Source organism: Vipera ursinii (genome assembly GCF_947247035.1).
Source record: "Vipera ursinii genome assembly, chromosome: 4".
Taxonomy (NCBI): domain Eukaryota; kingdom Metazoa; phylum Chordata; class Lepidosauria; order Squamata; family Viperidae; genus Vipera; species Vipera ursinii.
In genome coordinates this window covers 81729376-81754242 of record NC_139514.1, presented here as the reverse complement: position 1 = coordinate 81754242, position 24867 = coordinate 81729376, and the positions used below count along the sequence as shown (strand labels likewise).

The following is a 24867-nucleotide window of genomic DNA, read 5'->3' as shown; positions in this document are numbered from 1 at the left end:
AAGATTAGATGATTGGATTTATTAAATGGAAGATTTGAAGATTAAACATTGGTTTGATTATGGGTAAAAAGAACAGAAAAAAATTGGAAATAAGTGCATACTAGTTTAAGAGAGATATGTATTTTAAGTAGTATATTATTTTCTTATTCTTCTCTCTTTTTTCTTTTTCTCTCTCTCATCTTTTCTTTTTCTTTGTTTTTCTTTTGTGTCTTTTTCTTACTTACTTTTTGAGATATGAACATAGATTTAAATACTTTAAGGTAATTAACTCTGGGAAAATTTTAACCAATAAGAATGTTTTGAACATTGTAGGGAAGATAAATTTAAATAAAATTGTAAACAGGATTCATGATGAGGCAACCAAGATGACCAGATAGAAAAGAAGCATGATATTGAGGTGATTATTATTGGTAGAATTTTTAGAAAAATCTTTATATTTAATTGTTACCTATCAAACTAATAAGAATTGTATTAATTTAAGGTTGGCACAGAGAATATTATTGGAAGAAGAGAAAATCAAGCAAAGTTATTATGTGGACTTTGGAATACAGAAACTGATTGTTAGTGATTACTTTTTAAACATAAACCCAGACACAATGCTGTTTACCAAATATCATGGTGTTTATGTTAAAAAATCAATAAAATATATTTTTTTTTAAAAAATGAACAAGCCAAACTTTCCTTAAAAGCCTGCTTCCTATTTTTAAAACCTCATTTTCTCCAGTTCAATATTTTCTGTATGTTTAAACATGAGGGGAGCATTGTCTCTTTAACCGATCATTCCTTTTGAAACTATTTGTTTTCCACATATGCAGTATTTATGCGCACGCTTGCGCACATGCAAACATAAGTGGAAGACAGTTCTTGTAACTTGTTCAACATTAAAAGCTTTCTCATTTTGTCTTTCCCCTCAGTGTCTTGGGCTCACCGACCATGCCATTGTAATATTCAATTTACCCAACACAACTCCATCAAAGAAAGAAAACACAAATAAGCTACAACAGACATGTCAAACACAAGGCCCAGGGGCCGAATCTGGCCCGCGAAGTGGTTTCATGTGGCCCGCAAAGCCATCCTGGAAACAGTGAGGGAACGGCCCCCACTGCCTTGGCCCTGGCCCAGAGACCCTCTTTCTGCCAGAGACCCTCAGATCTGTCCCACTCCTGCCCAGGCCCCCATAGGCACCCTTGATACGAATTATGTAGAGCTGGCCATGCCTACCCAGTAGGCCATATGCACTCTAGCCATGCCCACCCAGTAGGCCACACCCACCCTGACCATACCCACCCGGCCCCCTGAGGGCAACCGCAATGCTGATGCAGCCCTCAATGAAATTGAGTTTGACATCCCTGAGCTACAAGATGGAGCATGTACATCACTCCTATTAAACAGTAGGAGTGAAATTAAATATTAATATTAAATATTCAACTATTCAACTATATTAAACTATTCAACCTGAATGTCATTAAGCAGGAGAAAACATGAAACTTTAAAAAGTAGAAGCACTTGAAAGTTTTGGGTTTTTTCCATTGGAGGGATGGAGTGGCACCCTCCCTAAGTTGGTTGAAAAATATTTTTTCTCTGTGAGAAAGCAACACAAAAACAGAACAATTGCTATGATTTGGAGTAGCAAGCGTGTTTAAATGCAATCTTAATTTTCAGCCCGAGCCACTTTTTATCATATTTTACAGAAACATTAAAATCTTATATCTATTGATGGGAGAAGATTATAGTGGAAATGCAAAATATTTAATAAAAAAATAATTACTGTTCTGTGAAATAAATTATGCTGTGAAGGGAAAAAAACCTAACATGGAAGAATATAACCATAAATTGCAACTCCTCTGTAGCTCCAATAGTGCCTAAAAAGGGACGGAAATCAGGAATCAGATAATATATTTCCAAACAAATGATCAAAATAAAGAGAATGACTTCAAAGCAAATCTTGAGTTAGACACTATTTCCCAAGCTATTCAAGAATTGTCTCCACACATCCAAGTGTATATTTAGTAGCTGTCCTCTATGTTACCTATAAAGCACTAAGCAGTTGATGATAGATGATAGCTTTACTTCTTCATCCCTTCATAATTGCTTAGTAACCAGACTATATGAAAAATAGTATAACCATTACTGGAGGGAGTTCTGATAAAATTAGGCAGCCTGACAGCCAGTTGGGTGACCTTGCTTTTTAAGGCTGAGATAAAAAGCAGGAAAAGGCATACCATTTCTGAAATCTAGCCAAGAAAACTTCAGCCACTTGTCCAGGTTGTTGCCAGGAATCAATGCTGACTCAAAGGTACCACACAAAAAATTTTGTTGGGTGCCAGTTGAAAAGTAGGGACTGAAATAATATGTGATTGGTAGGTTGCTCAGAGATTAGGCTTTCTAGTTCTGCCTTAGTGCTTAGCAGGGCAAACAATATTATCCTACTTCTGTTCCAAGCCTTATGCAGGTCCAAAAGTATTATGAGGTACTGAGAGATTTGGGGGAAGGAGACATAAAATAGAAGATTTTTTTTCATTCTTTTTATCCCAATACCAGCCTGCCATCTTTCTGACCAAAAACACAGCTAAGGTCCAAAATAGCTTCCAGTGTGATTACTAGCAATCAGAATGTTAAGCACTTCCCATTTAATTATTATGTTTTTACAAAGGGTTGATGGGATTGATCAGAGTTCCAAGTGATCTTTTTTTAAAAAAAACTAAGTATAATTTATCATAGAGAGCTATGTTATAATTGGTTTTCAACTTCACAAAAACAGAGGGTTTAAAATAGAATGCAAAGCTACTGAAAATCAATGAGAAAAAATCAAATGAAAAGATACTGATATTGATGTAGGCTTGTAGATGTACTTAACTGAAATGCACTGATTTTTATTCCAATTTTCAGGTTGTTATACTAACTGACAAAAACAATTCTGCTCATATTTCCCTTGATTGAAATGATTATTCTTACCTCAAACACGATCAGAACATAAACACCTGCTAAAATGATTGAAGCTATTGTGACTTGAGCCTCTACATTTGCATGAAGATATTGATGTGTCATAGAAAGAGGAATGATTTCTGATTCCTGAAGAAATGCCTGGATTCTTAGGGAGGTTTCTTTTCTGTTGAAAGAAATTTTAAATTTCTATTTCATAGCTGGAGTAGAAATGACCACAGGTTCATATTGCTAAAGGTTTTAAGCATTACTAATTGTATGCTCTTTATCTTGTTGCTATTATTCTATGTTGCAAAATAGTTTATGTAATGATTTAGAATATTTCAAATTATTAAGATCTTTTTAGGTCATTTTAACAACTAGCATGAAAACTGAACTTCTGAAAAGAGATTTAGAAAACAAGGATATACAGATAGTCCTTGTTTAGCAATGGCCTCAGATAATGAACATTCACAATTAAAACAGTGATGAAAAAGGAACTCTACAACCAGTCCCTGCATATATGACAAAAACAGACTTTCAGTGTGGAATTGATTAAAGTCTGGTCAATTCTAGGCAGAAGGGAGTCAGCCAGAAGATTTTAATCAACTAATTAAGGTTGCAGAGATAAGCTTGTTAACTTATGGTTAGCACTTTTTAAAGAAACACAGCTTGGAAGACATGGCCTGTTTAAGCAATCTCTACACTCCATGAGGGCAAAAAAAGGAGAGAAGAAAATTGGGTCGAGTTCAGGGTGCTGTATTTGAATGAGATGAAAGCATCCAGTATCTTTCTGTTTTTCTCCCACTCTCTCTAAGTTACATGGTTTCATTAGCAACCATATCACTTAGCGACCATTTCATTGAAAGTAATTATACAAATGCACACCAGTGTAAACATTCATAAAAAGGGTTTTCCTTTCTTTAATTCTTCAGGTGGCATAATAAAATATTTAGGCAATGAGGAAAAAAAGGATATGTCTTGGCAGCCTTCTTTTTCCCAGCAAAAGAGAAAAGAAGGAATCCATGAGACAGATTGCAAGTTTTAATTCAAATGATTGAAGAGGGGCATAATAGCAGCATGTGCAGCAATGCTATCCACCCACCCACCCACCCTTGTAATATATTCTAATTAGAGCAACTGTATAATTATTAAATATAAAATATTTTAATGGGTTTGATTGGCTTCATGAACGAACCTATTCATTGTCTCAAAGATTCTAGTCACAATAACTTGCTCATTTTTCTTCAGATTTAATGCAAGAGTCCAATTATATGAAATCTGCAAAAAGAAAGAAAGAAAGAATTAAGAAATTTAATAGGTTTGAGTACCTAGTACACCAATTCCAGTTGCTAATTTGATAGAAGAGACTCTAGACATATTGGCATATAGAAATCTTTAAAACCAGTAATATATACAGTAAATTGGGTGAGAGTCATTCCTTAATTAAGCTAATAGTTCAAGATGGCCAGGAATTACATCTTATTGGGTGTGAACCCATTAAGGGTAAAGAACCAGTGTGTCAGGGGATCAAATTAGAATGGTGTACATTAAATCCATGTTTTTTTGTTTGTTTTAAAGTGTGGGGAAAGGAGGTCTTAGGAGAAAAATGCTTTGAACTAGCTAGGTTTCATCCTCCTTTTCCACTTTTTCTAGGGAAGGAAAGACTGCTGCCTGCTCTCACTGTATGGGCAAAATAAATGCATGTATTCAATAAATATTCATATAATAAATGTTGCCCAGAGAGAGAAGATGGTAGTTTAAAATAAAGGAATTGGTATATTGTGAAAAACAGAGAGAGATGCAAAATGTCTAATTGAAGTTGGCTGTAATTATACTGAAATTACTTATACTTGGAAGCTCCCCAGATTTCTTACTGCCTTATCACAATGCCTGCTGATCTCCTTTCTTGCTTATCTATGTAAACTAAGCAATTAACCTTATAAATTTAAACACTTAACACTGTGTCTTTGACATTCTATTTTCCAGACCTGTTCTAATGTCTTTGTTTACCAGTGTAATGCCACCTCAACTTTTAATGTGACAGAAAGAAGTGATGTAAATGTTATAAAATCATTTTAAACTGCAGGCCTTTATACTCCTATACCTGGTAACCAGTTGGAAAGAAATAATTAAGATGACCTGGCACACCAATAAATACCCTTGGCCCATTTGCCTTGTTAATACAATTTTCATGTCAAAATCTGCTTTGGACTCTAGAAACTTCTGCATCTTTCTTTCAAGATCAATAGGACTTTTGATTCTTCCTACATTGCCTGATAAGACTATGAGCATATCTGTAAGGTGGAGGGAGAAGATTCAATTTCTTAATATCTTACTTGCTGTTGATGTCTCCTTTTAGGACTGGAGTCTTCTATTTGTCCAATTTGAACTACAACATAGTCTTTTGGTTGTCGCTCAGTTACAAAGGGCCCTCCCAATTCTACCTTTAAAAGAGCAGAATCACTGAAACTGGTAAAGTTCACAGCTGATAGAAAGACTGTTAAGGACTCCACATTATTCTAAGAGTGAAAGACGTATACTCTTTTAAGTTATGAGTTTTGTGATGCCACCATAAAAAAACTAATCATGGTATCATCCCTTTTCCTCATTCTACTGTGATCTGAATTTTTACTGTTTCTGTAATTTTATATAGTTAAAATAATTACTTCAAAAACATCCAACTCCTATTTCAGAGATTTAAAGAACATGTCTCTTTGAAGAACATTCTGCCTAAAATTTTATTATTATCATCATCTCTGACAAATAGAAGTAACCATTGATAAAATGAAAAGTGGGGAAAAAGAAAATTCCTCAGAAGAAAATGTGGTTTGTCTTTCTTCTCCCTCATTGTTACTTATAAGAGATTGAAAGATCTAGATTCCTTTGATATCAGGAGGGAGAGGGGGATATCAGGAGAGAGAAAGAGAGATAGCTTATAAACAGTATTACAAAGACCTCATTGTAGATGGAGAAGAGGGGAATATGATAAATATCAAAAAATATTCTGCCTCTAAATTCCATTTTTCCTGCCATGCACACTCTGGCACACAGAAGTTGCTGGGTTGCTTCCCAAAGTTCCCAAGTGGTTTCAATACAACATATTGAATAGATACTGGGTGTTGACATGGCAACTTCCCATACTATGGTCAGATTCATATGCAACCTGGCACAATACATCAGAAAGTTATGCAGCAAAAGGTGGCATCAACAATTGATAAAAATGGTTACAAGGGCTTTCAATCATAATTCAAATAGACACAAAGTAGATGATAGATAGATAGATAGATAGATAGATAGATAGATAGATAGATAGATAGATAGATAGATAGATAGATAGATATGCAGATCATAAAGACAGAGATGTGTGTGTGAGAGAGAGAGAGACAGAGACAGAGACAGAGAGAAAGAAAAAGAGATGCACTTGTAGAATCTCTATCCACAATTGATCTGGCTCTAGATCTAGAATTTGGTCTAGATTTTCAAATACCAATCCTGGTTTCTAAGATCTGTCTTTACATCTGCCTGCTTGCCTGTCTGTCTGTCTGTCTGTCTGTCTGTCTGTCTATCTATCTATCTATCTATCTATCTATCTATCTATCTATCTATCTATCTATCTATCTACCTATCTATCTGACAGAGAGATCTTAAAAATCAGAGCTGGTTTTTAATCATCTAGACCAGGGGTAGGCAACCTCGGCTCTTTTATGACTCATGGACTTCAACTCCCAGAATTCCTGAATCAGCAGCTGACTCAGGAATTCTGGGAGTTGAAGTCCATGAGTCATAAAATAGCCGAGGTTGTCTACCCCTGATGTAGACATCCCACAAGTACATTTTTTAAAAAATCCTCATACTATTCTTATATTGTATATAGTTTCCAAAAAGGCCAGACATTACATTGCATCAATGACTGCTATAATGTCCAGGTTGATTTGTGCTTTTCAGATCTTGACTCTTTGAATTGTGTTTCAAAATGTTTACTGACCTGTATTAATTAACCTAACAACCCAAAATACTTTGACAGCCTGTAGCCAATTTTATGAGTATAGCCATAATTTGTATCCACAAAAAGCTTTGGGTGCACCTAATTAGAGCTGCTTCCTTGTTCACAATATGAATAAAATACACTCTGTAATTACACAAATAGCATATTCAGAAGCCATTATAAAAATTCTTCAAAATTATTGAAGAAGAAAATGGAACTCATTTCATAATATATTAATATAGAACAAAGTGGCCAATGTGTAATTGCTATAGCCTTCTTTGAAACACTTAACTAGAATGTTTATGGTTGCATGTCAGTTCAGACAAGAACTGCAGCTGACCTACTGAACAGAAAAACAGGATCTTTAGCTACCTTCTTAACAACTGAATTTAATATTCAATATGTTGTTTTAATAGCATAAAATAAACCCAGAACTAAAGTCTTGGATTATCTGCTCCCTGGGATATCTACCTGGGGGCTATCTTGACATTTTGACATATGTATTCCTGAAGACACCTGTGCTCATCCCCCATCTATTTCTGATATTTGTTCCTCTTACTTTCCTGACCTTTCTTTCCTCAAATACAATAGCGTCATTGTGGATTATTTCCTCAATAATATTTCCTTCTCATTCTCTAATCATTTTCTTCCCGTTTCAGTTCTTTCAATTGAGGGGGAGAATCCCCTATTCTTGTTCATCTCCTTTTGTTGTCTTCAACTTCTGAAAAAAATTCATAATGTGTGTAGCTTTTTCATATATATAATTTCAGATATTCATTTTATTTGCTCTATATTTATAAAGTCAACATTACTCAATGTCCAGAATTTCTTCATAAACAAGACAAGAATATAATTGGCAAAGTTCAGTCAATTGAAACAAAGGGCTTTCAGTGATTGTCTCACAAAAGTCTGAGTTTTAATTATTTTTTGTTCAAATATGTGGCCTTGAATTAGAGTTACCAACAGACAGATACAATTCAGCATAACCCCCTTGACATATGGCCAAACTGAATTTATTCAATCAATCTGGCAGGTACAGATAGGTGAGAGAGAGCCAAGTGGTTCTGTTTGGAAAGGCATAAATATTCTCAACATCCTTTATAGAAGCTATGGGAAGTATTTCAGATTCAAAAATCATTGGATATGGGAGCAATCAAATTTGATAAATTTATCTGTCAGAACCCTTCCAGCCTGTTGCAAAGAAAACTGTATAAATAAGTCTATTAAATCACCAGAAGATGAGTCTGAGTCATAGGAAATTTTACCTTTAAAATCTATCAATTAATCATCTCTTTAACTATTATTTAATTTTCTTCCTTATCTATTTGTCTCTCTTTAATCTTTAGCCACAATTCAAGAGACTTTTCCACACATTCAGAGTAATTCAAGAACTAATTTTCAAGTAAGCATCTTGTGCAGGTAATCTGAATCACCAAGCTACGAATAAATCACAATACTTCTCTTTGATCCTTTTTGTTAGCTGGTTTATTTCATAATTCATAGCACTTTTTGTACTCTAGTGTTTTATTATTTCTTGCTATTTTATTGCCTTTCTGTTTTATCTTCTGTTTTGGTTTTTTAACTTCTCTAGAGGAGCCTGAATACTTAGGGAAACAGGATGAGACAATCAGGATGATAAGCTATTAATCCATTTTCTTTAATGTTGAATGTGGAAGATAAAAGCAAGAAATCCAATTACAGCCTCAGCAAATTCTTTTTAAAATGTCAGCAAAAATTGTTGAAGCATGAATTTAGGATCACAGTACGCCAGCAGTTATACAAAACACCTATGTAGAAACCCTTATAGGAATGAAGAGTCATTTTAAACAATCCAGAAAGTAAAAAGTAAAAGCTGGAAGTAGCAACAGAGTTGATAAAAAAACAGAGAAAACAACAACACACTATCAAACCCATCCCAAAGCCATCAGCTCCTTCTCTTACAATTACACACAAACACATACTATGGAAATTCCTTTCTCTCTCTGAAGATATAATGTTACAAGCAGAATCAACCAGGATAGATAGATGGCATAATCATAATCATTAGTTATTTACTAATTCATTTAAGTTCACTCCTTAAGTAAACTTTTGTTTTGCCAACTCTATATAAACAATTTGCACTGGCTACCAGTCAAAATAATAATAATAATAATAATAATAATAATAATAATAATAATAATAATAATAATAATAATAAGAAGAAGAAGAAGAAGAAGAAGAAGAAGAAGAAGAAGAAGAAGAAGAAGAAGAAGAAGAAGAAGAAGAAGAAGAAGAAGAAGAAGTAGTTGGAAGGTAACTTGGAAGTCATCTAGTCCAACCCACTGCTCAGGCAGGAAACCCTATACCATTTCAGACAAATGGCTGTCCATTTGATTTACAAGGAAGGCTTACTAAATTGGTTTCTTTCCTAGTCCCCTCTTTTTCTGTCTTTGGTTTAGTACTGTACTGATCTTGAAATGTTAATTTACACTTTCCATTTTAGTGTTCTGAAAGACTGCCTTTCTAATCTCTGATTTGATGGTGGAAAGTTCCAAAGTTGAAAATAATAATAATAATAATAATAATAATAATAATAATAATAATAATAATAATAATAATAGTAGTAGTAGTAGTAGTAGTAGTAGTGATGTTGTTGTTGTTGGAAGGGACCTTGGAGGTCATCTAGTCCAACCCCCTGCTCAGGCAGGAAACCCTATACCATTTTGGACAAATGGCTGTGCAGTGTCTTCTTAAAAACTTCCAGTGTTGGAGCATTCACAGCTTCTAGAGACAGGTTGTTCCATTGATTAATTGTTCTAATTGTCAGAAAATTTCTCCCTAGTTCTAGGTTGCTTCTCTCTTTGGTTAGTTTCCATCTGTTGCTTCTTGTCCTGCCTTCGAGTGTTTTGGAGAATAGCTTGACTCCCTCTTCTTTGTGGCAGCCCCTGAAATATTGGAACAGTACTATCATGTCACCCCTCGTCCTTCTCTTCATTAGACTAGACATTCCTAATTCCAGCAACTGTTCCTTATATGTTTTAGCCTCCAGTCCCTGGTCATTTTTGTTGCTCTTCTCTGTACTCTTTCTAGAGCCTCAACATCTTTTTTACATATGTGAGAGAAGATTTTCTAACATTAAAGCAACCCACACAAGTGATCCACAAAAGAGTTATCTAAACAAGTAAGTTCTTGGCAACTTTCAAAATTGTACCATGTGAAGGTACTCTAGACTGTTTTTCAACTTTCAGTTATTAAAGTAAACAGCAGAAGTGAGATGGAGTGTAATGTCCCCCAAATTGTAAGTATTTAAAAGGCTAGTCACAATGTTTATGGGTATAAATGTTCAGTTCAATTGAATAGTGTCACTAAAGGCTGTACTTCTCTCTGTAGTAAATGAACCTGTAATACAATTCTATAAAAAAGATTTCTTTACAATATTTCCCTATGCATAAAATTGTGTATTTAAGTATAAATGTGTATAGATTCCATTTTCACCTGGATATCAGTTTAGAAGAACAGACATAATGCTACATCTACAACTTCATACATTCAGCAAAAAGAACTTTTGTATAAACTGATTCTGAGTTTATAGAGGAGGATATGGGTATGTTTGTCACTGTGATTCTTTCATAATTAGACTGACACTGTTATCACAATAAACAATTTATCTATACAGACTTCCTGTTTGGCAGCCGATGGGACAACTGGGAAAAGCCGGTGCCTCAGGTTTCCAGTCCGGTTTCTCTTTGCCTAGCAACCCTTAAAGGGTCAGAAAGTTGCCCTGGAGGGGCAATGAAAAAGGAGGGATACTTCAGGAGCTCAGATCAGGTGGCGACTGATTGGAGCAGACTGCAGACCCCTCTGAAAAAGCGGGGGAAAGGCTGTCGGGTGAGCCAAGGCAGCCCTAGTTGTCTCCAGCAAGAAGGGAAGCACCACAAAACAGTTGATTCTCAACTGCAAGCAGAGGCTGGGTGAGCCAGAATTTTCTTTCCTTTTCCTTGAGGATTATAAATGTTGAGCCCCTGATGGGAAAGGGCTGAAAAGTAAAGACCCCCCAGAAAGATTAAAGTTAAAAGTGGTGAATAATTACAAAGAAGGGGAAGTGCTCTTTGTTAAGAATATTGGACATTGATAAATAAGCTGAGGAGGACATCTAGTGGCGAAAGAAGAAATGACAAATAAATAGTGAGAAATGTAAAAAATGTTTTTACATAAGTGACCTTGGAGGACACAGCTGCAAATAACAAAAGTGCTCTGATGTGAGATTGCAAGGGAAAAAGACTTTTTAAAGTCACTTTTGTTGATTTTGGGTAAACTTAAACAGAAACTGTTTTGGCCTTAGATTGTAAGCTGTAAAATGAGTTCATCAAACATTACCAGACTTCTGAAAAAAACCTCTTCTGCACCTCAGTAGGACAATCTAGTCCAACAACACAGGGACCTATCGAAGCAATGTTGCAATGTGAAAAAATAAGCACTGCTCAAAGCGAAACACAGACTTCATTAAAACTGCTTCAAGAGATGATGCAAAGAAATCAAGAGATGATGCAAAGTAATCAAGAGATGATGCAGAGAAATCATGCAGAGACACAAAAGAACCATAAAGAGACACAAAGTAAACTTGAGAAAGTAAGTGAAGAAATCCTGGATATAAAGGAAAAATTTGAAGCTCAAAATCAAATGATAATTAAAAATCAACAGAGAATACAGAAAATTGAAGAAAAGTCAGACAACAACGATAAAAAGATAGAAATGTTATTACAAGAAAATGAAAAGTTAGAGAATGTAATTACGATTTTAGAGATGGAAAAAGCAGAATACTATTTAAGATTTCAAAATATTCCTGAGGATAGAGAAGAAAATATAGCAGAGGTAATTATTGACATCCTGGAGGAGGTTTTAAAGGCAGATAGAGGAGAAATTCAAGTAGAGGTTGATGAAATATTCTGCATGAGCTCAAGCTACGCAAGAAGAAATAAACTGCCAAGAGAAGTACATGTATGGTTTATAAAGAAGACAACAAGAGATGAAGTACTACAGAAAGTCAGAGATGAGACAATCAATATAAAAATAAAGAAATTGTGGTTTTAAAGCAGATACTCAAGAGAGTAAGAGATACTCGAAGACATTATCACTTCCTGACTACAAAGCTGATTGCCAATAGTATAAACTTTAGATGGCTGATGCCGGAAGGCATTTTAATAAACTGGAACAATACAAAATATTGATTGGATTCAGTCTGGAAAGCAGAAGATTTTGAAGTAAGGAATAGAGCAGTTTTAGATGGAGTGAAACAAAGAGAAGGGGAAAGTAAGGAGCAGAAGCAAACAGAAGAAATGACTTGGTGGAGATCTGGCAGAGACTGCAAGCTCCGTATGCCTGGAAAGGGGTGCTTGAGAAACAGAGCCTTCTGACATATCTTTGTTGGGATAAAAAAATGTTTCCGCACCTATGGGTGCTTCCAAATGTGGGGACTGGCTACATTTGGAAGTGCTCTATAGGAGCTAAAAGACTTTATCCCAATGGAGATCTGGCAGAGACTGCAAGCTCTGTGTGCCTGGAATAGGGTGCTTGAGAAACAGGGTGCTTCAAAATGCAGGAAATTCCTGCATTTTGAATAGCCCCACCAGAGCACAAACATTCCACAATCCACAATGCCAAACCCTAACCCCCACCCCAGGGTAATCACATTCCTTCACTAACCTCCTTTCCAGCTCCATTCTCCGTGTGCAGGGCAACAAAAGAAGTTTGTGGAACTAAAAAACAAGATCAATGTGATCTTCCAACTTCTCAAGAAAAAAAAAGATCTTGCAAAGTTCCAAGGTCTAGTTGAACCTTTTTTTTAACTGGTAGTCCCACAAGCTTCTTTTTTTGCCCTGCATGGAGTGGCAGAGAACAGATCTGGAAAGGAGGTTAGTTAAGGGAGGCTTTGGGGAAGTGAGGTGAGATGGAGAAGGGTCTGCTCTGGCCTCTGCTGCCTCACTCTGCTAGCATCAGGGCTCAGAGGCTTGTTTTCACCAGGAAAAAGCCATTTTCCAAGCCCCTTCCTGGCGAAAACACAGCCAAAGCACGCTTCACTCTTATTGAGAACAATCCTGCAAAAACAAGGATGACAAAGGACAGCACAGTTAGTTCTAAAAATGAAATCCTTAAAGTGTGTAATTCTCTGCCAAATAATTTTAAATCAATGAAAGCACTTGGGATTGCTTTCCTTACTTTGTTTGGATCAACTTATGCTTGTAAGCAGCTGTTTTCAGCTTTGAATTATATCAAATCTGACATCAGAAACAGACTAACAGATGACCTGAGTGCTACATGTGTTGTTCTCAAACTTACAAAGTATGAGCCAAGTTAGACAAATTATCAGCATGCATATAACAGCAAAAATCACATTAATTGTTCAAAAGCATGCCAAATACAAACTTTTACCTTTCAATAAAAAGTTGTTTGTATGATTGAAAGCTTTGTTATTGTGGTTTTCTTTTAAGACAAAAGATGTTAATGTATGAGTTTTTTTTCTAAACTAAAACCTTAGTATTCAGGTTAAATTGCCATGTTGGCACTTTGTAATAAATAAAAGGGTTTGGGGTTGCAGTTTGAGCACTCGGTCTCTAAAAGGTTCACCATCACTGCCCTATATCATTTCAGACAGGTGGCTGTCCAATCTTTGTTTGAAAACCTCCAGTGATGAAGCCCCCACAACTTCTGAAGGCAAGCTGTTTCACTGGTTAATTGTTCTCCCTGTTAGGAAGTTTCTCCTTAATTCCAGGTTGCTTCTCTCCTTGATAGTTTCCAACATTGTTTCTTGTCCTGTTCTCTAGTGCTTTGGAAAATAAGTTGACCTTTGTGGCAGCCCCTCGAATACTGGAACAGGTCTATCATATCACCCCCAGTCCTTCTTTTTCCTAAATTAACTAAATAAACACTTAAAACAGTTATTCCTCTCTTTCCCATGGTCTAATGGATACCTTGCTCATGTTTGTTAGACTTGGTGTTAGATGGAAGCTGATTGTTGATATAATTGGCATTCCTGCTGTGGGAAGCACCCAATGTAACTCCCACTGTTTTATGATATCCATGTTTTTTTCCTTATCTTCCATCACAACACATAGATGGGATTACCCCAAGTTACATTAAGAACTGTCCAACTTCTTAGATATAGACATCTGAAAATTCTTTACAAATAATATGCCTAGCAAAAGCTTCTGGTCTAGCAAAAAAGACTGTCACTACACGTTCCATTGTCAAGCTTTTAAGCTTTAAATTCAATAAATCACCAATGAAAAGGAATAGCAACCTTTTTTTTAAATGTTACACTAGAGCTATTTAATTTGAGTCTTTGCCAGTGTGAGCAAACAAATCAATAAAGATTAAGAGACAAATCTTAATAGACATGAAAACTTCCCAATGGTTACTGCATGGTGAAAAGGGTTGAAGACATTAGGAAGGGTAGAAATTCTCTGGTTTAATATCTAACAATAATAGACAATTTATTTTAACAGGACACCAATTGTGCATTAGAGAAATAGTCAAGCAAGGAAAAACAATAAAGAGCAAAGAAGAAGAGGAAACAAGATCATTTGAAGCTATCAGATTTGTCACTCTTCAAATATTTCAAGAGAGGAGAGAGGAATTCAGCAAATATTGATCAACAAGCTCTCTGAGATAACTTCACATGTAGTTCATGCACAACATTCACACTCTCCACTTTTCTTGATTTCCCCATCCAACCATCCAAAGCTCGGGAAACCAATGTATTAGTGCTTCCAAAATCTCATCAAAATCTGTGTAAATGCCAATATGTGCATATTTGTATATAAAATACAGAAATTGTGTCCTGGAAAAAGAAAACATCCTTGAGTTTAGGGAAACTGACTGGATTAAGTAAAAAGGCCAGCCTCCAAGTCAATCTTTAGCTGAAGGAAAATCATTTTATTACAAATGAGGATGTGTAGAATGATCAGATTCTTGCTCTGTTAGAAAGCACAGTAGGCCTCTATCAATTGCATACCAACAAATGCATAAATAGAAGACTACCATTACCAATCAGTGAGGGAAAAACAAAGATGAAAGAGGGACAATTTATATAGAAAAAAGAAACATCTTTTATCAATTCAAACCCAAAATAAAGATATGCAATGCAGCATCCTTGACACTGCAGAGGTGTAGAATATGTTATCTCATGTATTGCTAATTCTATTCCATGTTCTCACCCAGCCTTTATGATATGCATCAATTCACTTTACCTGACATCTCTCACTGCTTTGTAATGTCAGTTCTGTTCTATGCACTCCATCCAAGCATTGCACTTATTACTATGCAGAACTTTTTTCTGGAATTCACATCATCTGGAATTTCTTCTGAAATTCACAGCCCAAGCTACAAAGCCAAATCAATTAAATAATAGCATCCAACCTAGATCAACAGAATGCTATGCTAAGCATACTCTTTGTAGCATGTGACCCTATGCTGCTTAACATGGATTACTAGTCATACTTCTCTGAAAGTCTTTCTCAATCTGTTGCCTTCCAGATACTGTATAGCATCCCAAGCCAATATTCTTATAGAAATATAGAATTATAGAAATAATCCATTTGGAAGAGAACAGGTTGTAAATGCCATAGAATAGTCCACAATGTTTCTGGACATCCTACATTCTATGCACCATTGCTGAGTGACAATTATAGCTGTATATAAAGCACAGGGTACATTTTAATTTAAACTGAACATTTGCTTTCATCCAAAGGTATTAGGCACTCTATGATGGTTATATTTCTGAAAGAAGCATTTCAGGGAGCATCTAAGGGAGATATAAAATCAGATCATATGAAATCACCAGTTGGATCATGATCATAGAAAACAGATTGGCAAAGATATTAATTATTGGTTTTAAAACCAGTGAAGGATTACCAGGATCTCTAAAGAAAGAAATCATTGTCAATATTTAATTTAACAAACAAAATAAAAGTCATTAAATATCAAGCATGTTTTTGAATTGGACTATTGTCAGCAACTTTGGTCTATACTATTCTGCCGTTGTGTTTTCCTAAAAAGTAACAAGTAAAGGATACTGTAAATGTCCACAGGTGAAACAGCCAACATCTGCCAAGACATTCTGTTTTCAGGATGAATGCTAAATAAAATCTGGGGATACATCCAATAATTGTATTTCAGTTAACAAGTTATTAAATAAACTCTCCCTAAAGTTGTTTGCATTGGTGAAATAACTACAAAGAATAAATGCTTTCTAATCACGATTCCCTAAAATACCCATCACTTCCATAGCCCAGTTCTGAATGAGCTCCAGACCGGCATTGGGCCAAGGACAGGGATTGGGGGGCCCTGCTTTAAGACATTGCTGCCTAGCTACCACTACTTTTTTTTATCCTTTCCATGAAAAATGCACAGGCAGTGCCTTAAAAAATATATTCCTTGCTGGATTCCTAGTACTACAGAATGGCATGGGGAGAATACAGCGTTTACAATAGAGCAGAAACATTGTTTTCTTCTCCGTTATGCTTTCCAATCTTTTATTTTTAAATTATATTCCAATACAATATTCAGGGGAATACTATTAATGAAAAAGCAAATAAGCAAATAAGATTACTACCAATGTTTCTCCTTTATTGTTATTTGTGTTCAGTAACATTTCTTTCATTATTCCATATTGAAATAGGAAGAGACAAAATCTGTAAAGCACCTTACCAATGATCTCCTCAAAATTGGAACCAGGTTTAGGAATTATTAACAAAACAGCCCAGAATGCTATTTAGTAGGTCTTACTTATACTATCAATTTTAGCTTTTGGATAAGTATCACTCTCAAAACTGAATACTCACAGAGCATATAACTACAAAGATAAAAAGGCATGAAACCTTTAGGAGTTTTAAGCAGCATCTGTAAAAATAAAGAGGAAAGATTCACAAAGAACACCAGCAATAACATAAGCTTCTGAAATTGTCAAGGACAGTGTTTGAGAACTTGAGAAAAGGTGAGTAATTAGATGAAGATTACACAACTTCTACAGATGAGTTTTTTAATTGTTTTATGCTGTAAAGGTATAAGAAGATTCTATGCACTGATTCAGTCAATTAAATGCAGAACTATCTAACATAATTGGTTACAACTCTTCAATATTCCAAAAATAATCCTTTCACATTTCTGACCTCTTGGAGACAAAATTGAGTTACAGTGCAAAGTACATGGATGTCAATAAAAATACTTCTTGTTCTCATTCTGCAATATCTTGCATGGAGTTCCCAAGGAGATAGGTATCAATGAATGTGCTACTTACCCCAGACATTTCTCTGATTGCTGTGATACTTCAAAATCATTTCCCTTTCCCAAAAAAGCAAAATTTATTAAAGATTACAAAAAAAAAGAAACAACAGGTGGTCCAGTGCTTAACGCACCAGGCTATAAACTAATAAATATTATTTTTTAAAAAGCCAGCTGGATGAGTTGGGCCAGTCACTTTCAGCCCATAACATCAGGCTCAGATGACAAGCTGGTGGGCTAATTTCTATTGAAATTAATGGATCAACAGTTGGTTGTTTGGGAGATGTGGGGGGAAGATCCTGTATTTTTCAAAAAAGACCAGGAAGGAAAAAAATGTAATTAAGTTATTAGGGGAAAACATAACCTCAGTAGGAAACCTTTTGTACTAGAAAAATCAGTGGACCATAAAGCAAAAGTGGTGTTCAGCTTTGATTTTTCTGTGATGATTTTGTTGCTTTAAATTGATGCTCTGTTTTGGTATACTGAAGATTTTGCCCACATAAACAAGGGAGATAATATACAGTTCTCTTTCCTGAATATATGGTTGTGAACATTGGATGTTTTGCATGGATTTTATGAGTGCATTAGTTTTCTTGTGTTGGACATGATTCTGATTTTTTTTTGCCTTTTTGCTATATTTTCCCAGAGATTTGGAGAGCTGTCTGATAAAATATACATTTTGCCTGGATTTATATGTGATAGTGTGAGTTTTGCTCAAGTTTCTGGCTGGGAAGAGAGAGATGGATATAAGATGAGAATGAGTGTTTTGCTTTTGTGAGTGGGTTTATCTGAATATCAGTTTTGTGAGAAACAAGTACTTTGTTTTGCTTTTATAACGGCAACGGCAAATTTGTCAGTGAAAGCTCAGAACATATTTAATTTATCTAGACAATATTTTGGACCAAGTTATTGGGCTCTGTATTTATTGGTTTTCCTTCTGTGACAAAGACATTGGGAGCTCTAAATTGTTAATTCTAGAAGTGTCTTTGTGTTCTTTTAACTTGATTCCACTTCTATCATAGGGTTAGTTTTTTGAGCAAATTACTTTTCTTTCAGCATTACTATTTTCTGTTGTATGATTGGCCGTAATGTACTGTGATAATTGTTTGAAAATGGTTAGGTTCTGTCCATTTCATTATGGCATAGGCTCCTTAAAACTCCAAGCATGCCACTTAGAGACACTTGATATAACTGCTAATTAGCTAAATAACTCATGTTTTCCTGCCCATATCATGGGTATGTAAGGGTAACAGCAGTAGACTATACAATTCTGTACAATATGTCTACATTTTGTTCTTTAACTAGAGATGAAAAAGACTGAAACAGAATGAAATTTGGCTATTCTACTAGTGATACATATATTATATCTGACATGTCTTGTTTCAGCAGTTGACAATGCCTCTACTCAAATTTGTCTGGCTTGGAAGCAAAATGTTAATAGTTGGGTGAGAAACTACCAGGGAATACAGGGCTGTGAACTAGATGCGAGAAGTCAAAAAAACATTCTGGAAGAAAGTAATAGGAAACTACTGTACTTCTATAGTTTTTATGAAAAAAGGAATGTGTGACTATAATTATAATTTACACATTTAAGGCTCTCATTTTACAAATGTGTGTTATAAGTTAAGTCTCTTTATTTCCATCAACCAGCAAAGTTATAAACCAAAGATAAGGTTTAACCTTTTGAATTAAGATTTAAATGTAAAATATGATGTCTAGAAACAGACTGTCCACAATAGCAATAACAATCAGGAAACATTAAACTAATCATGTAGATGTCCAGAAAAACACATCCTTAAAATAATAAACTCAACTAAGTAATCAGGAGATAGGAACTTGTTAATCAATTATAACACTTAAAAGCATTCTCACTGACTAGCAACCCTTTAACATATTAGATAAATGCTCTGATGAGTTAAATTAGCTGTAATGAAGACTGATTTTATATGCAATTACCATCCAACTATCTACCCTAGAATTCATTGTACTGAAGTTTTACCTTTGCCGTTTGGGACTTGCTTTGTTTGCAGTTATTTTTTGCCTACCGTGTTGATGACTGCCAAAAAAAATGAGGGCTTTTTTTCCCCCGGATCTGCAGCACTTATAGCACAGCTATTTCACTGTAACTATGCAGATTTAGGCTACCTCAGTCTCTGGAAACTCCAGCATGTTTATTCAACAGGACTGCAGGAAAGTATTTCGGGGAACAATTTAGCAAGAGTGCTTGTTTGTTGCAGCACCAGGGATATAATGCAGGACTGGTTGCCAACTGTTCTGGATAACCAGGGCAATTATATTGGGATGTCCTTATACAGCAATGATACAGAACAGATAAAAGCTGGACAGCTTTTAATGTATTCCTATATTCATAATTAAAATAAAACAGGGAAGGTCAGGAAGGAAGGAAGAGTGCAGAAGAAAAATAATAGGCATGATTTCATACTGATTCTAAGAATTATATATTCCTGCTGCCAGCTGAGCTGTTCTATGTGACAGTAATTAACAACAGAGAATATTCACTGCTGTGTTTTTGGCTCCAACTAGTCACTACATCAGTACCAACAAGAATACATTCTTCTTTTATTCTTTTACTGTCTCAGAGTATAAATATGGATTGGTTGCTTCAAAGAGTCTACTGTGTGAAATGTGAATTTCTGAACAGGTTGCCATGCCTCACTAAGACTTTCTTCATAAAACAGAGCCAAATTTACACAACTGCCTACAGTTGTGTAAATTTGGCACTGTTTTATGAAGAAAGTCTTAGTGAGGCATGGCAACCTGTTCAGAAATTCACATTTCACACAGTAGACTCTTTGAAGCAACCAATCCATATTTATACTCTGAGACAGAGTAGCTGCCTAGCTTTTCTTTGTTCTGTATCATTGCTGTGTAAGCACAACACAGTATAATTGGCCTGGTTATGCCCTGGTTATATTGTCCTGGTTATAAACACTTTAATATATTATGAGCTAGGATGACAGCAAAGCTCACAAGATATTTAATGATTTCCATGTCCCTAATCTAGATGCATTGCTGCATTAGGCAATGAACCAAAATAACTAATGATCTGCAAGAAATATATATTGCCATTTTCTGTATTTTTACTGAAGTAAAACCTTTTATTAAACTATATGATATTTTGTTATGTCTTTAATATTTTGGGTAGATAAGTAGTTTGGGCATCTGTGGGCATCTGTGGGAGGGGTGGGGGCATTAAGTGGGTAATTGATTTTAAGAAATACACATATTAGTAGTGATGTTTTCCAGTAGATTATAGAAAACAAAGTGCACAGTTACTTTATTTCCAATGCTTTTCAAGAGCAAACATATTTAAAATGTATTGAGGCCTAGTTGGAAATAAAATTAAATCTGTTTCTTTTCCTTTCATCTACTTAATTAGAGTACATCTTTCTGTTCCAAGTAAAAAAAAATCAGTAAGAACTATTTCTGAATAGTTTCCAACATAACAGGAAATATGTTTTTGTGGGTGCTTCTTAGCAAGGTAGCAGCTTAGAGGGAATAAACTTATATCTACATAACTGAAACTTGTACATGTTACAGAATTGTCACAGGATGGATTTCTAGTTGACCACATGGTGCAGAAATCACTAAATCTATCTCTTTTTCCCACTAGTCACCAGTTACATAGTATGCAAAATTATGAGTTTTTTTACTTTACTAATTCCATAGATTAAACAGATTCCTTAAATCAAATCATGCTTTCAAATGCAGATAAGGGCCTAAGCAAAGTTGAGAGAAAATTTCTCTCATTAAACTCTGTAGGGCTTATTTCTAAATATATAGCTAGGATTATTTGTTTACTTTATCACACACCTTAATGTGATAAAGTAAATTAATGTAACTGAGAATACAAATCAAAGCATAATTAAAAAACACTTAAACATAAATAAAAACAATAATCTTCCAGCAACCAAAGCCTATTTAAAATTTCACAGCATGGTTAAAATAAAAAGGGCATCCTTTCACATAAAATATTTTGTAGGGAGATAAAGGAGGTTATATTCCAGTATTGTAGTATTTTAATATGACTATAAATGTGACTAGATGTTATTATCTATCTCATTGGAAAGTTTTGCTTGAATCAATAGCAAGTTCTAGCAAAGGAGTGTTACTTTACTTATTTGCTGAAAAGAAAAAAAATCTCAGTACAATACCTCATCTTGGATAAATTGAATTTGACATGAAAATTGTCCAATATTTCACATTTTTCTGAGCAGGAAGCAGATCTGGACAAGCTGGTCATTTCACTTCCTGGCAGAGACCTCTGCTCAAATTCGGCAGAACTGTTTTCCCAAGAGTCATCTGTGATGAAATCTGTATTATGGACATCTGTATACTTTAACCTATAAAACATCATGGACAGCTATTAATATAAATTATGGCCTGATCTTCTCAAATTTGTCCATTGAGAGCTAAGGCTACTGAAGAACAGCAGAAATCAAGGATGCTAATCCTTTTAGAATATATCTGCCTGTGAGCATGATACTTCCTTAAACCTGTAAGGAATATAACTTAATGTGTTATTTATACCTTTGCAATAAGTAACAATGCTGAGAGAAAAGAACAGAAATGAACAGAAGCGGCAACTGAAGAAGCACCTACACAATTAGAACAGAAAGAGAAATCTGAGCAAGAGAGCGAGGGAATGGCCAGAGAACAGAGGATTACGAGATCTACTAGACCTAAATATATATAACTGAAATGGAGAAAGAAAATGGAATTTTTTCAATGAATATAAACGTACTAAATTCCCCATCAAAAAGAAGCATTTTTTTAGGAAACAACAGAAATTAAATATAGATATAATTTGCTTGCAAGAGACACATATAAAAAAAACAATATTATAAACTGTCAGCCAAGATCTCTTCTGATTCCCCAGCGATGAGGACATCGTCAAAATAGGGACATACACCAGGAATGCCCTTCAGAGTCCTCTCCATCACTTCTTGAAAAATCCCAGGAGCTACTGAGATACCGAACTGTAACTGGTTAACTCGGAAAGCTCCTCTATGTGTCACTATTGTTTGAGCGTCAGCCGCTTCCTTAGAAACTGACAGCTGCTGATACGCTTGCGCCAAATCAAGTTTTGCAAAAAGAGCACCACCATGGACAGCAGCGAGGACTTGCCAGACCGACGGAACCGGGTAAGCGTGTGGATTTAAGGCTCGGTTTACCGTGGCCTTATAATCAGCACATATTCTCATTTCTCCATTTGCCTTTAACGGTGTCACAATTGGGGTTTCCCAGTCTCCCCCGTCCACCGGTTCTAACACTCCCTGTTCCACCAGTTTGTCCAGTTCGCTCTCAATCTTATGTTTGACAGCGAATGGGACTCTTCGGGGCTTGATACGAACCAGTGGAATGTTCGGGTTTAGTTTGAATTTAATGGGAGGACCCATGTACTTTCCCAGCCTGTCATTGAATACGTCTGCAAATTCATTACAAACAGATTCAAGACGTTTGTGCTGGATGCTATTCACTCCCCCCAACCAAATGCCCAGGGCATCAAACCAATCCAGCCCTACTAAACTAGTTCTCCGCCCATCAGTCACCAAAATAGTTAAGGGACCCTGGAAGTCCTTAAACCCCACAAGCACGGAGGCTTTTCCCCTGATTTTAATAGGGGTGTGCTGAAAATCTGACAGCTGTAAACTGGTGGGCTTTAAGGGAACCCTCTGCCTACTCCGATCACAAATTCTTTTAAATGTCTCATAGGAGATTATTGAGACTGCATAGCCGGAGTCCAGCTCCATCGTGCAGGGTACCCCTTGCAGATGGACCTGTATTATTATTTTTGGTTTGAGAAGCTGATGGACTTCCGTGTGAGACATGGTCCATCTGCTCTTTCCAGGGATTGAAGAATTGTGCCGGGGTTTGTGCCGAGGGAGAACAGTACCTTCAAGCTCCGATGTCATAGCTTGTAATTCGTTCAGGCTGTCTCTGCTTCGATTCTGGCAGACGGCTGCAATGTGCCCCGTCTTGCCGCAGGAATGGATCTTCACGGATTTGAACCGGCAGGTCACTCATGGATGGTTTCCCCCACAGCTGGCACATTTCTGGTTGGATGAGTTGGCTCCCCTTCCGCTGTGCTTTTGTTGGCTGATGATTGTCTCCGCTGGCCTCTGTCGTTGTCCCGCCATGGTGGATGCTTCTCAGGTCTATGCTATACCGCATCTACCTCTGCCTCTCCGTCCAGGTTGCTGCTTCCGCCACTCGAAGCACACTCATGATGTATGGTCACTCCTGAGCTGCTGCTATTGCAGTGTGTGTGCTTGCCAGAGTCATTGGCTGCTTTGTGAGCCATCACCTCATCTAAAACCTCCTGCAGATTCATCGGTGGCTTTGCGAGGATCTTTTGTCGGCATTGCTGGTCTCTTAGTCCAAACACCACTCGATCCCTGATCCTGTCTTCAAGATCAGGAAATTTGCACTGGCAAGCATCCTGTCTCAGCGCCGAGATGAATTGCGAGGTCGGCTCACCTGGTTGCTGGCTGCACTGGATGAATTGGTGCCGCCAATAGATTGGAGCTCTCACCGGCATGAAATGCTCCTCCAACTTCTTTTTTAAATCAGCATAAGAGACGTTTTCGACGGGTGTCAGTGAGCACAGACCAACAGCCACATCATACATGTCCTGACCGCTTAGGCACAAAAGCGCCACTGCTTTCATCTTATCATCTGTGATCTTGTTGATCATCAGGAACCCTTTGACTCGTCCCAGATGCACTTCCCATTGCTCTGGCTCGTCGATGTTGAAACAAAATTCACTGGTCACTCCGAATTTAGCCATGTTGCACCAGTCCTTGAATGCTGCTTCATTAGAAAGGTCTCAGAAATTTTTTCTGCCTTTCCCGCTTCCGAGTGACTTCAGCTCTGATTGAAACAGCATCCCATCCTCATCACCACTGTTAAGTCGTGGGCTCTGGACCACATGGCCAAGATGGACAACGCAGGACAACTGGGTTCAGCATAACATTCTTTATTGATGAAGCACAGACTTGGCAAACAAAGGGGCAACTGCCCCTCTTATATACCTAGCCAGGTATACTTGGAACCAATCCCATTGTCCGGATTTCCCGCCAAAGACTGCCCTGCCAATCCTGACAGGGCACCCTGCCACCTGGTGGTGTCAGTGGCTATCTCTGTGTAACATCCCCTATATACATATATACATAACAATGGCCATCAAATTCACAATGATTCTGAGCAGTGTACAAATATATCAAAAACCATCATAAAAAGAAAATGATACAAATCAAAATAGCAAAATAAACTGAAAATCAATATGCTATAATATTTCCTAGAGTTAGATTGGGTTCACTCATGATCTGGTCCACAGGAAGCTCCATTTTGAGCCTATTAGTTGTTATCAGTCAACCACGAGTCTATCCCATGGAATCATCCATGTCATCCTTGGGGAAATGGCTAAATAAAGTATTTCCAGGTCAGGAATTCTCCTGAGTAATCTCAGGTTATCCCAGATTTTAGGAGGAAGAAGAATTGCTTTCCAAGGATAGCTCCAAGGAAACTTATATATCTTAGCCAGATAGAAGGAAGGCTACAAATATATTTTCAAAAATGATTACATACTTCTACTGTTCATTAATGTCTTTGTAAATCCTTGACCAGCACAGAACACCGCATTATTTGATAAGTTGCAGGGAGTCTACAATAGTTGT

The 24867-nt window shown here is 36.3% G+C and overlaps 1 protein-coding gene across 1 annotated transcript in view; it reads right to left on the bottom strand.

Moving 5' to 3' along the window:
• The window catches only part of OCA2 (OCA2 melanosomal transmembrane protein), a gene marked incomplete at its 5' end in the record, with an annotated part of 243872 nt that overhangs the window by 197539 nt on the left and 21466 nt on the right, over positions 1-24867 (bottom strand). Inside the window, 6 exons of the mRNA XM_083361506.1 lie at positions 2956-3109; positions 4121-4203; positions 5262-5410; positions 15961-16033; positions 16729-16786; positions 21343-21531. Coding sequence (XP_083217632.1) covers positions 2956-3109; positions 4121-4203; positions 5262-5410; positions 15961-16033; positions 16729-16786; positions 21343-21531 — 706 coding nt within the window. The remainder of the gene's footprint in view (positions 1-2955; positions 3110-4120; positions 4204-5261; positions 5411-15960; positions 16034-16728; positions 16787-21342; positions 21532-24867) is intronic.